This window comes from Berghia stephanieae, chromosome 1 (genome assembly GCF_034508935.2).
Source record: "Berghia stephanieae isolate SIO BIC M18660-M18661 chromosome 1, UCSD_Bste_1.3, whole genome shotgun sequence".
NCBI lineage: Eukaryota > Metazoa > Mollusca > Gastropoda > Nudibranchia > Aeolidiidae > Berghia > Berghia stephanieae.
Window position 1 is genome coordinate 38094319 of NC_088360.1, and position 13620 is coordinate 38107938.

A 13620-nucleotide genomic window follows, 5' to 3' on the forward strand; every position below is an offset into this window, starting at 1 on the left:
AATAATAGTAGTGGTGGTAGTAGTAGTAGTAGTAGAAGTTGTTGTTGATGTTGTTGTAGTCGTAGAAGTAGTAGTGAAAGGGGTAGATTTGATATTGTTGTAGTAGTAGTAGAAGCAGTAGTAGTAGTAATAGTGGAAGTAGTAGTAGTAGTAGTAGTAGTAGTAGTAGTAGTAGTAGTAGTAGTAGCAGCAGTAGTAGTAGTAGTAGTAGTAGTAGTAGTAGTAGTAGTAGTAGTAGTAGTAGTAATAGAAGTAGTAGTAGTAGTGGTAGTAGTAAAAGTATTAGTATTTGTAATAGCAGTAGCAATAGTAGTAGTAGTAGTAGTAGTAGTAGTAGTAGTAGTAGTAGTAGTAGTAGTAGTAGTAGTAGTAGTAGTAGTAGTAGTAGTAGTAGTAGTAGTAGTAGTGTAATCATATTCATCATCATCATCATCATCATCATCATCATCATCATTATCATTACCATCATCATCCGCATCATCCCTCCTCATTATCAATAAGTCTATCATTCCTTGATCTGTTATAAAATAAAATACTTTAACTTTAATGCATTTATGACGTTTTTTATCCACAGAGATTTGTCTTCGAATAAAATCGAAATCATCAGAGAAGGCGATTTTAGTCACGTCAAGACCTACATCTTGTAAGCTACGAACTATGATTATACTCTATCACTATAGGGAATGAGATTAGCGGAAGAGTAGCGTCCCTTGATTGGACGTCACCTTACAGAGAGAACATCAAAATGGTTTTGCGCATGCGTCTCTCCCGTCCTCGTTTTCGGTGAGTGTCTCATGCCGCACAGCCAACATGACGTTCTCTCTCTAATAACTTATCCGCTCGTGACTTCCAATCAAGGGACGCTACTCTTCCGCTAATCTCATTCCCTATTAGCTATATCCCTTTTCACCATTTCATTAATACGTGTGATATAGCTCAGCTGATAGAGCACTCGCTTAGCAAGCAAAGGGACCGAGATTGATCCCGGGTGCAGTCGAGATTTTTTTCTGACCCCCCCCCCCCCCCCCCCCGCTGTTAATCCTGTAGTGATTTGGGTGGCTGGGGGTGTTAGATCCGGCGGAAAGTACTTAGTGTTAGACTAGCACTCTAGCCAAAGGGTAGCAAGCAATTTTAAGCGTAGTAATTGCCTGAATGGGTGACAGTGATCATGGATAATTCTAATCTCAATGCTGTGACCCTGGGCAAGGCACTTAACACACAATATTCCAATCGACTCCGGCTTGGATAAGTACATGGTCACTGGCAGTGACGAATTTTGTAGGAGTGTTGTTACAAGAAGGACGCCTCACAGGCGACTGGTACTGTATGAAATGCCTTGCTTGGGAAACAAACGAATCGTTGTAACGCCGTCGGTCATTAGGAATGCTAAAGAATTGTGCAAATGACACATAATATTTGGGGACTTTGCGATAATATAAGCAGTCTATTCGTATCGTATCGTATCGTGTCGTTTAAGAGCTAATAAGCTTTAAATACTTTTAAACGCTCTGTGTGACTCTCCAGATACCGTAATAATAACATTTTTTCAAAGTTATATGAACAACATTAATTGTTAAATTGACAATGTTTGGTACATATCGCTGTGTCAAAATATTCGATATCAAATGCACAGGTATGTGCCATGGTCAGGATTTGTAGCCTATACTTCTCTTGATAATATTCTTTGCTAATGTATCTAGATAAAAAATATACAATCCATTATAGTTAGAGCCCTGTTTTGTTTTTGTTTTTTTTTTTGTTTTTTGTTTTTTTTTTCTTTTTCTTTCTTTTTAAACATTCTTCTCGTTTTTTCTTTTGGAGAGAGAGAGAGAGAGAGAGAGAGAGAGAGAGAGAGAGAGAGAGAGAGAGAGATTATGTGTTTTTGTTATTGCTGTTGTTGATTTTAAAGGGATTTTAATTGTTCACCCGGAAAATTTATTTATCGTCACATTTCTTCAATGTTTTTTCTCCAGAGGATTGGAAAATAACATGATAAAGAGGATAGAAGACAAAGCCTTCTCGGGAGGTACCATTAAACGACTGTAAGTCTTTTACTTCCTCACTCCTTTTTGTTTGGTGCTCATTCCAATGACATGTCACACCATTTAAATGGATGAGTTGAGAAATTAGGGAGCGGGCATTATTGGTATAAGATATAGCCTTAAAAAGTGTGTTTGTGTGTGTGTGAGTGTGTGTGTATGTATGTGTGTGTATTTGTGTGTGTGTGTGTGTGTGTGTGTGTGTGTGTGAAACAATGCCAGATAAAGCAAGAAAGAAAATTACATGTAAAAAAAACACCCCCAAAGTAATAATAAAATTTCGGGATGCTGTTTTTCTTATTTTTTGGGACGGTTATTTTTTAAATCTTGTATTATTTATCTTTCTCTGGCATTGTTTCATACTTACATTTTTCATATCTTTGTCTTAAATGGACGAGTTTTCGTTATACGTATTTAAACATGACATGATCATTTTTCTTAATTAACTTAATTAACTATGTATCTTTTTTAATGATTGAACTGTTCTTTTATGATCATTTGTCAGTAATAGATACTTCTATTTTAATTAGGAATGTGGAATGGCATGGCGTTTTAGTTTCGGCTGTGTTAATTATATAAATATTCACATATTATTATTATAGAGTATTATTTTTCGAAAGTTAATAATGATGTATGTAATTATTTTCTGAGAGATTACTTGTATACGCTGGTTTGTGCACGTATGCCAGAGAGTTGGCCATCCACTTGTGGTTGCGTCTTTTTCGGCGACTCTGCATTATTGCGGTACGATATTTGCCCTAGTGCCGTAAGGTCTGACGTTCGAGTCCTGCTACGGGGTGGGCAACGTTGGGTCCTAGGAAAAGGTTCTTTACTCACATACTATTACCGTACTTAGGTATAGAATATCGATAAAATGTTGAAAAAGTGTCTATTAGACGTCATGCCTCGTCCTACAAGTTATTTGTTAAGTGGATATTACGCTATATTTAAAAACACAAAAGCTCACATTTTAAGTAATTTAATTTTTATATAACTGTCTACTCTTGTTCATTTCATAATTTTAAAAAAACTCAATCCTTTATATAGCGCAATATCTACTAAACGTGCACAAAAACGCGCTTTACAAAGGATTCCTTACCAGCAACACGTAAAATGTAGAACGAGACACGACGCCTGTTAGGCGGAATTAGACAAAGCTGCCAAGCAATTCTCCATGGTTGGCAACTCTGATCTTACTCATCGATTTTCTTTTACATTTCCAGACGATGCAAAAACAATATTCACTTGTACGATCTGGGCAAACACGCCTTCAGCGGAATCCAACAGCTTGATTTCTTGTAAGAATTTCTTACTTTTATTTGATTCAGTAAGGCAAAAGTAATTACTGCTGCTGGCGAAATCACTGAGACACCGAGCAGTCATCGTTTTTTAAATGTTATTTTAATTATTGTTTACAAATTTGTTCTTATTTTTGTTTGGGATTGTTTTCTTTTGGTTGTTGGGGGGAGATTTTGTTGTTTATGTTTGTTCATTTTTAGTTTGTTTGTTCATTTTTTTTCTATTTACGAGGCTGAATCAAAAAGTAATGGAACAAATCTCCTACTGAGTTCATTTCTTTTTCATGTGACGCCATATGTGGCTCAGTTGAACCTACCCATGTACTTTTGTAAATAAAAAGTTCAAAATTTTAATTCTGTCAAATTTTGACAAATTTATGACAGTTCAAAATGGCTGCCCCCACGAACGTCCGTCAGCGACAGGAAGCTGTCATTGAATTTCTTGTTTTCGAAGAAGAAACCTCGAGTAACATTTTTAAACGCCTTGGGAAAGTTTATAAAGCTCAGGTATTTTGTAGAGTCAGTGTTTATAGTTGGGTTGAACGTGTATCTGGCCATTTAAAAGAAAACAAGATGCAATCCAACACCTAATCTGAAACCCCTCAACCATGTCTTTATCTGAGAAATCTCGTGATGGTCGCCGTCCAAGCGATGATTCGAATTAAGACAGAAGCATTGATCAGAACTTCTCTTGATGAGATAGCATTGATTAGAACTCATCTTGGTGAGATATCAGGTACAAATAGACCTTGAAGCGACTGAAAGCAAGAATTCGTCGACTTAGACCGGGTTTGGAGAGGGAAAGAGTTATGTTTCTACGTGAAAATGTCATTCCAGACACAAGTGTCAGTAAAAGGGAGGTAATCGATGGACAAGCCTGTCTCACCCTCCTTATTCACCAGACTTGACTATTTGAGCTTACATCTTTTTGGTCCACTGAAATAGGCAATGAGGGGACATCGCTTTGAAGATGATGAAGAAGCCAAGGCAGTAGTGAAAACCTGCCTCGAGGATCAGTCAACTCAGTTTTACGAGGACGGGATACACCCCCTTACAAAAAGGTGGAGTGTGGCTATCGAGAGAGGTGTAGACTATGTTGAGAAGTAGCATTTTACTCGGCCTATGCCAAGCTTTTATTTGAGGTATGATACCTGGTACTGATTCAATTTTTAAAAATTTAATAAGCAGGGTCCCAATACTTTTAAATAGACTCGGTAATATAAAATCAACATAATACCAAGTCGTGTGCGTGAGACAAGTTTATGACATTTTATTGGCTTCTTAATTTTATTCAATTTCTCACGGAACAGAAAATAATGTTTGAAGTTGTAGATCTACTTGAGAATCCCAAACAGAGCTTTGTCTGCTGAACACATTTTTTTTTTCATTTTGTTCAGAAAACGTTTACCTCATTGATCTATTGAATGAACGCATTTGTTGCCTAATTCAGTCCCTTGATATTACAAGGACGGAAACACACCGGATTGTCATCTATGCGTTGTATCTTATTCGAATGAGATTTTTAATATTTTCATTCACTCGTATAAACCATCAAGATTATTTTTTTCTTGTATTTTTCTTCCAGCTTTTCTGACAATGTTTCTTAAATACATATTTTTTTATGCTTAAAATCCTTTCATACAAAAAAGAGTGGTTTTGGTTATTTGGTTGTTTGTTTTCTTTGATTTATCCATTTTTGCTTTGTACTGTTTGTTTGTTTATTTTTTGGGGGTTTTTTGTTGTTTTTGTTTGGGTTTTTTTTTTTTGTCGTTGGTTTTGTTTTGTTGTTTTTTGTTATTGATTGTTGCTGTTATTTTTTGGGGGGGATATATTTTTTGTTTTTGTTTTTGTTTTTTTGGGGGGGTTTTTTTGGTTTTTTTTTTTTTGGTTTTTTTTTTTTTTTTTTTTTTTGGGGGGGGGGGGGTCTTTAAACTCTTGTCATTGATGTTTTGTTTCGTTTTTGTTTTGTTTTTCTTTGCCACTTTTAAAAGACATTTTGTTGTACTTTGATAATTCTCATTTTATTCCAGAGATTTATCCCGAAGCCAGATCAGTAATCTCCCGACAGAAGGCCTGATCAACATTGAGGAGCTTGTACTGGAGGATACTCCCAGTCTTAAACAGTTCCCGTCAGTCTTCAAGTTCTCCAGGATTCACACCGCCAAACTTACCTACCCACACCATTGCTGTGCTTTCAGGTTGGTGAAACTTATCAATGTTGATAAGAGTAAAATGCAGAGATAAAATAATAAAATAATTGATTGTAGATAACACACACATACACACACACACACACACACACAAAATATATATATATATAATATATATATAATATATATATATATATATATATATATATAGTACTTCAGCATTAGCAAATACTGCTCATTCCGACACAAACTAGCAGTTACATTCAGTGTTGCCAGATTCATTTGTGCGCACCTACAGTCCGGACTGATTTAGATTGTTGAAAGCTCAAAAGATTCGTCTCGACCTATGATTATTTCCACAATAGCGAAATAATTAAAATAGATAAGTGCCTGTTTGAAAAAGCCTTTATTTCCTCGAATATATTGCGGTTCTCCACTAGTATATATATATAATATATATATATATATATATATATATATATATATATTATATAATCATATGTGTGTGTGTGTTTGTGTGTGTATGAGAGAGAGAGAGAGAAAGAAGAGAGAGACTCCTGGAAGTCTCAGATTTGAGATTTTATAAAATCGATCAATATCTTTTGAAGGACGAGCCAAAATATTTTAATACGTGTTTGTTCAGAATATGACAGCACGGTGACACTGAAAAAAGAGGAGTCAAGTTAGTAGTGACAGAATTAGAGACTGAGAAAGATAAAAATATGTGTGGCTGTCACTAAAAGACATTTTTGACCAATATCCTCAATATGTTTCATGGCTGGATCGACGTGCACACATTTGAAGGTCTGATAGCCGAACGCAATTATGGGCTTGATTTGATATCGTTGTAATTAACAATATTTTGCGTATGTTTGACAGTTTTTTTTTCAAATACAAAAATGAATCCATGACAATGTAGGTTATCAGACCTGTAAATGAGTACCTGTCGGTCGGGGTGAATCTGATTCCTAAAATTGAACTTTAACCCCAACTTATATAAGCTGAGTAAAAAGGTATGGCTTCATTGAGGAGAGTCAGATTTGTTTCTTAGACTAAAAAATAAAATAAATAAAGCTTGGTATTTCTAACTCTGATCATTTTTACTTTAAACTCCGTTTCGTTTCTGTCTTTCAATGCGTCACATTATTTTCGTAATGTCACGAACTGACTAAGATATTAAGATAGTGTGAAGACCTATGCATGAAAACAATTTTTAAAAATTACTTAGTACCAGTGAATCCAGTTAGATTTTTTAGAGCAACACACGAAGTATAGCAATAGTATGAAGTTTTTAAAAGAGTTGTGAGTTTCTACGAAATTTAATTTAAAAACCAACACACTGGTCGTGTGTTATGATAGACAAAGACAAAGTTATTTAAACTTGAGCTTTTTATACACCGTGATACCCTCTAAATGTGCTCCAAAATAACATGTTGATATCAGCCTTGGCATGGTATAAAACACAAGCATAATCTTAATGATTTACTTTAATTGCGTACATAACGATATTATTTGACTTAGTATAGAGTTGTAGCATTATGTTTCTCATTGCTTCCTTTTATTCAAATATTGCTTTAACCTTTTTTTTCTTCTTCATTTTCCGCAGTCATGCAAATAGGCAAGGCCCTCCCGATTCAAACAATTTCGAAGCGGTGGAAAGAAATGGAGCATGTACACAACAGATTACGTCAACAGTTCCTCAGGGAGATTTCTCCATGACTCCAACATCAACGAGTCTGCCTCCTTCAGTTAGATTCCGTCTAAAACGTGACGAAAGTGGATTCAAGCGATTTTCAGCGCATCGTGTGAGTCAGCCACATTCGTCAGAAGAGCATTTTCCAGCTCACGACGGTGACTTGAATGGAGCATCGAATTCGGATGATGGTTTGGGATTCAGCAACTTTAACAACATAAATCCAACTCCTGGATCGGTTGGTCCTTATGACCAATTCGGGCCGATCCCACCTGCCAAGAAACATCCTCCGTCAATATCTTCGTCAGAACTAGACAAAGACCCGTCCAAACCATGGGCAAAGTGGCACCTCGATCTTGGGCCTTTTGATGAAAACGAGACAAACTTCGTTTTCTGTGGAAATTTCTCACCGAAGGATTATTCTCGAGTCCAGTGCACTCCTAGACCAAACGCGTTCAATCCATGCGAGGATGTAATGGGATACGGATGGCTACGAGTCCTAGTGTGGTTTGTTCTCTTGGCTGCTTTGTGTGGTAATCTAGTCGTCATGATTGTGCTCAGCACCGCGAGAAGCAAATTGACGGTGCCCAAATTTTTGATGTGTAACTTGTCTTTTGCTGATTTTCTAATGGGATTTTATCTTCTGCTAATAGCGTCAGTGGACGTCCATTCTTTAGGGGAGTATTTCACTCACGCTGTGACCTGGCAGAATGATGGCGGATGTCAAGTTGCAGGTTTTCTCACGGTTTTCTCGAGTGAATTAAGTGTTTTTGTATTGACAGTTATCACACTTGAGCGATGGTACGCCATAAGTCAAGCTATTTATATCAATAAAAGACTCAGAATGCGACAAGCCGCAGTTTTGATGTTTATAGGCTGGGTATATGCATCCTCAATGGCAATTTTGCCTTTAACAGGGGTAAGTGGATACGGAGCGGTTAGCATGTGTCTTCCAATGGAAGCTAAAGACATTTTAGATACCATTTACATCATCGCTCTCCTGGTATTTAACGGCATAGCCTTTGTCGCGATTTGTGGGTGTTACATCAGTATGTATCTACAAGTCATGACCAGCGAAAATATGGCGAGAAGCAATGACGCAACAATTGCAAAACGGATGGCCATTCTCGTTTTAACTAATTTCATCTGCTGGGCACCCATTGCTTTTTTCGGCCTCACAGCCTCATTTGGGTTTCCTCTTATTGACATCACAAATTCTAAAATTTTATTGGTGTTTTTCTACCCGTTCAACTCCTGTGCCAATCCGTTTCTATACGCCATTCTTACTAAACAATTCAGGCGTGATTTTTTCATCCTTCTTGGGAGACATGGTATATGTACAGCACGTGCAAATATGTACAAAGGCACATCAATGACACGATCGTATTCTAATTCACGTAACAACGGCTTGGTGCTAAATACAGTGAACAATGCTACGGATATTAGTATCCTGAGCCAATATAGAAATTCAAAATCTTCAATAAGTCTCACTAGTCACCCCAGCTTAAATTACAGTGGTGCTCAAACGCCAAAAATAATGCCTCTTTGTGCTTCCATCGATTCACCTACGACACAATCTCCCAAGAAAGTACAAGACACTTCAAACGCCAAACCGTCTTTTTTTTCTGCTCTGAGTTCAGTTGTAGATTCCCGATCTTCCAATTCAGCAAAACTTGAAAGAAAATTAAGTACAGTGATTGAAACTAGTCACGCTTCAGACAATAGCTCTTACGACGGCGGGACTTGTATTGTTAGTAGTAAAGCCCGTGGCAAGGGAGACAATAAACGAGTTCTTGAAGGGAGAGACAGTCTGAGAGATTTATTTGATGGCAAGCCGCACGGTAGGGTAAGGAGTGCCAGTGAGTATGTCGTTATATTTCGAAATAGCAATTGTTGTCAAAATCAGAAATCTAGCCCTAATAATCAATTTCAGCAGCAAGAACAACAACAGCATCAGCAACAGAAGCTACAACAACAACAGCAACAACAGCAAAATCAAAAACAACAAATTCCAGACTATGGGCGAAGAACTTCATTACAAGACGGATCATTCCAACGACAAGCTAGTCGTGATACGGTTCTCAGTTCCAATACATTAAGTTCGTTCCTCAGCGATTCTGGTTCGTCACGAATCGACAGTGACGGTGAGACTAGATTGTCTGACCGTCGTGCTTCCACCGGACCCCATTCCTACGATCGGAGACGATCTTCTGGTCCGTATTTTACAGGGAGGAGAGACTATTCCGCAATTAATGATGGCGAATCGATATACGAATCAGAATCATTGCTTGACTCGTCATCTGCCTATCAGCGACATGACTCGTTTTCAGATAGTGATACTAATAATAGTTACAAATACGATGCCATCAAATCAACTCCTCGTGAATCTGCAGGTGAGGTCATTTTAGAAGATTTTCATGAGGAGGATGAAGAAGTGGAACTGAATAGAGACGAGTTGTCACCAGAAACATCTGATACTGAACGTGTTGAAAACCAAACAGACACTTGTGCCCATGTAAAAAATAAAAAGGTGAAACCCATCTGGTATACGTCAAAAAACGGTAACGGTCAAAGTCGAAGAGTTTCATTTTGTGATGATGGTGTTAATTGTAAAGATGTAGATAAGAATAAGAAAGAAAGTATACTGAGGTATTCGTTTTTAAGAAGAAAATAGAATGGTTTTCCGTAAAATTGACCTTATGATTACAAGAACCCCACGGTAAATGTGCACAAACTCAGACAATCACAGTTATAATGATTGGAAAAATTGACCAAAAGAGACAACACTTCGATGTTGCAATTTGTGATTATCAAGGAAACTCATACCGACATCGATAGGGATATTAAGGTTACGTAGACGACAACAATTAACTCTACACAAAGAATCCGGTTTCAAATAATCGATGTCTTTGTAAGCTTATCATTTCCATCGTAATCCCTTCATTCCAAATAAAGCAGACGCCGTCAAGGTCCGCTAATTACCTATCACATTCCTCTTCTCGTCTCCTTTCTGGAGCAGTTTCTTTTTCTATCGACCACCACAAGAATCTTGGCATCTTGCAATTTTGACACATTTACCTTCATGTTTTCAACATTTCACTGACTTTTCCCCTCATGACTTCTCAATCCCTCGAGGGGGCGGGGACATACACTCCTCGAAACTGGGGGAGAAATTGCCAGGTTTCTCCACCAGCAACACTGGGTGGCATCGAATCGGTTTCGGTCGAGAACCTGCCTCACGGTAAAATCGCTTCAACAGTGGATACTTTCCCCCTGTATGTACCGGTTGTGGTAACAAGCCCGAAACCGCAGAGTATATAGTTGAACAGTGTGTTGTGACGAAGCTTCCGGTGGTTTGCGACGGTGCACGAGTGCAGTAAAGAATTTGCTGATTTGGGTCGATCGTCATAACGTAGTGTGAGCACCATTAGAAGCTGCTGCCATTTACGTGGTCTCCAAACGTTGCCAAACAAATTACATATTACGAGTGGAACAGTGTATCGGGAAACGGGTCAAGTGTGACTTTGAAGAGGCACTGCACTGCCTCTCTGACTAAGACGTCAAATCTCATTAGTCGGTTATTGCTTTAAGAGTTGATTAATGCAGAATTGCAAACGAATAGTCTTTTCTGAGCATTTCAGATCTGAAATACTCTCTGAATTTGACTATTGAAGAGTGATTTTCCAAAACTTCCTAACTCCGCTTTTCTCATTTTGAGATATTGAGGATTATTTCCCCTAAATCTCTCATTCTTTCTATTATTTTATCATATTTAAACTTCAAATTCACAAAAATCTAAGAAAATTGTTGTGCCAACTGATGGTTAAAATAAAATTTACGTTTCAACTTATCTCATGGATGGAAAATATCAAAAAGTAGAAAAAAAACGACTTCACGAGTTTTAGAAAAACCAGCCTTCAATTATGTTTTTTTTTCAAACTTCAAACTCCAATTTATCGTCTTTTAAGTGTTAATAAATCTCTCATCTGTGATCCACAATACGGAGTTCATAATGTCACAATTAATCTATTATACGAGAACATGCCGTCAGCTTATTCAATTTCTCTACAGTGTTAATATTATAAATTTATTTTTCAACCCTGTTAGATCATTATTTGTTTACCTATCGTTGTCATGATAATCGTCGTTGTCATCTACATCATCATTACTATCTTCATCATCATTCCAACCAAGATCATCATCATCAACATCATCATCATCATCATCATCATCATCATCATCATCATCATCATCATCATCATCATCATCATCGTCGTCATCATCATCATCATAATATCACCTACATCATCAGCAGCAAATTTCCCTCCATCATTACTATTATCGTCATTATTATTGTTATCATTATTCTCATACACATCATTATCATAATCATCATCATCATTATTATCTTTAAATTAACACCACCATAACATTTTATATATCATAAACATTGTTATTTATTAATCAATCAAGTTTTGATAAGCATGGTTACTAAAATTATGATACATTTGTTATCTATACCAATTATCATTATTATCATTAAGAATTCTATCGACACAATAATGATTTATAAAGTTAGAAAACTCACCGTACTACAATACAAGTCTTATTATATAAACAACAATGTTATTGCATTTATGTATTAATGAAGCTCAGCCCAGCCTACCCATTGATTCACATGTTAGTCCAAAGTGAATTTGTACAAATGTGAGATTATAACTGTTCCAGTGCCTTCTAGTCTGTCTAATTTGATTGATTGTTAAGAACATTTGTTGTTGTCATGATTTTAGCAGCTTAATAAGGCCTTCTCAGCGAGAACAACCAAAACGCTGCTTGAATTTGTCCGGTTATCTTTAAATTTAGGTCGCAGGTTGTAAAGGTTAAAAGTTTCCTGTTTTTTATTGTTAAAGCCTTTCAAATGCACGCAATGAACATACGTAACTGAAAGCTTCGGAAGCTCTCATTTTATGTTGTGTTAATCTTAAAATCATCTTGAAACTTCAACCCCTATTGTTTCGTGTAGGAAAAGGGTACCGGAAATGAGTGACAGATTTCCGGATGTGCGTGCCAAGATGACACATCCCCTTGAGGGACGACCATTACTTGTGGTTTGTAGCGATTAATGAGAAGATGGAGTAAGTTTCCGTTAGAAAAATTGGGCCAGAAGGTTACATGGTGTTACTTATTCGAAACAATGACGAAGCTCTTTAAAGAATTAGATAATATTGTGCTCCAGGCAACAGATTGAAATTTCATGTCGTCATCTTGGCAGATTTTATACATTATGAAAGAGAAAAGAATGCAGTAGTATTATCTTTTGATCGCTCACATCTCCATTAATAATATAACGTTGTATGTATCTGTTTTGTAACGTATAATAACAAAACGGTTTAGAATTTATCCAGATAGGTGGTTATATCGATAAATTATAAAGTCTCTTACATGTCAAAAACTTTTAAAATTATGACTTTTGAGAAGTCTCAGGTTTAAGTATTTTTAACAAAGGCATTCATCTTAATATAAAGTAAAGCATCTTTCAGAGCCATGAGTTCCATGAAGCCGGATTTTATCCCAGTATCTATAACGTTAAATCGACAGTCGGAATTTGCTTCCTACCCTTTGGATAGGACGTTAGTCTATTGCAAGGATACTTTCAGCCAGATCTAACAGACCCTGCTATCCAATTGTTGTTGGGTGAACAGGGGTTTCAGAAGAAAAAACTCGACTTCACCCGGGATTGATCCAGGTTCCTCTGCGTGAGAAGCGATCGTTCTACCAACTGCGCTATTGGAATCCCCCATCTTGATATATCGACATATAAATTAAAATTTTATGGACAAATTGAAATAAAATATTTATAAAATTAGTCAATGTTAGTCAGAAAATGTTGGGGAATCACTCAGTTAATCAGTTAACTGCCGTACTCCAGAAAAACTCATACTAAAAAAAATTGGCCAAAAAACTAGTCCTTCAAATATCGATCGATTAAATGACCCTCATCTTGGCAAAAACTCTCACACTTGGGACCTCGGCCAAGATGAGGGCCATTTAAATCGATCGATATTTGAAGGACAAATTTTTCAGGCCAAATTTCTAATTCGAGTTTTTCTAGAGTATGGCAATAAATTGGTTGATCATATTATTGGTCGTTGTCATTACTATTCGTCAGTTTAAGTTTGGAAGAATAAAACGATAAACATTCTCGTGATCAATCGTCTCAACACGGTGTTGTGTAAGACCATTTGAAATTACAAGACTGGACACGTGTAGATATGTGACCCTCCGCCTCGAACCGGTATTAAGTCGGGATTTGGAAAACGAAGAAAACCGGTTTTAAAGTGGAAATGGTCAAAATTATCAAATTTCAGTTTTTGGTTGTTTCAGAAACTACAATAATTTTTCTACATGAAAACATAATAATTCAACATAAACATTGACGA

General features: G+C 36.7%; 1 protein-coding gene across 1 annotated transcript in view; it reads left to right on the forward strand.

Annotated features, from left to right (window-relative positions):
* The window catches only part of LOC144973890 (follicle-stimulating hormone receptor-like), a 102980-nt gene extending 93034 nt beyond the window's left edge, over positions 1–9946 (forward strand). The window contains exons 6-10 of the mRNA XM_078916777.1: positions 575–643; positions 1974–2042; positions 3263–3337; positions 5368–5535; positions 7094–9946. Of these exons, the coding sequence (XP_078772903.1) occupies positions 575–643; positions 1974–2042; positions 3263–3337; positions 5368–5535; positions 7094–9854 (3142 nt within the window). The 3' untranslated portion in view covers positions 9855–9946. The remainder of the gene's footprint in view (positions 1–574; positions 644–1973; positions 2043–3262; positions 3338–5367; positions 5536–7093) is intronic.
* Positions 9947–13620: the final 3674 nt, after the last annotated feature.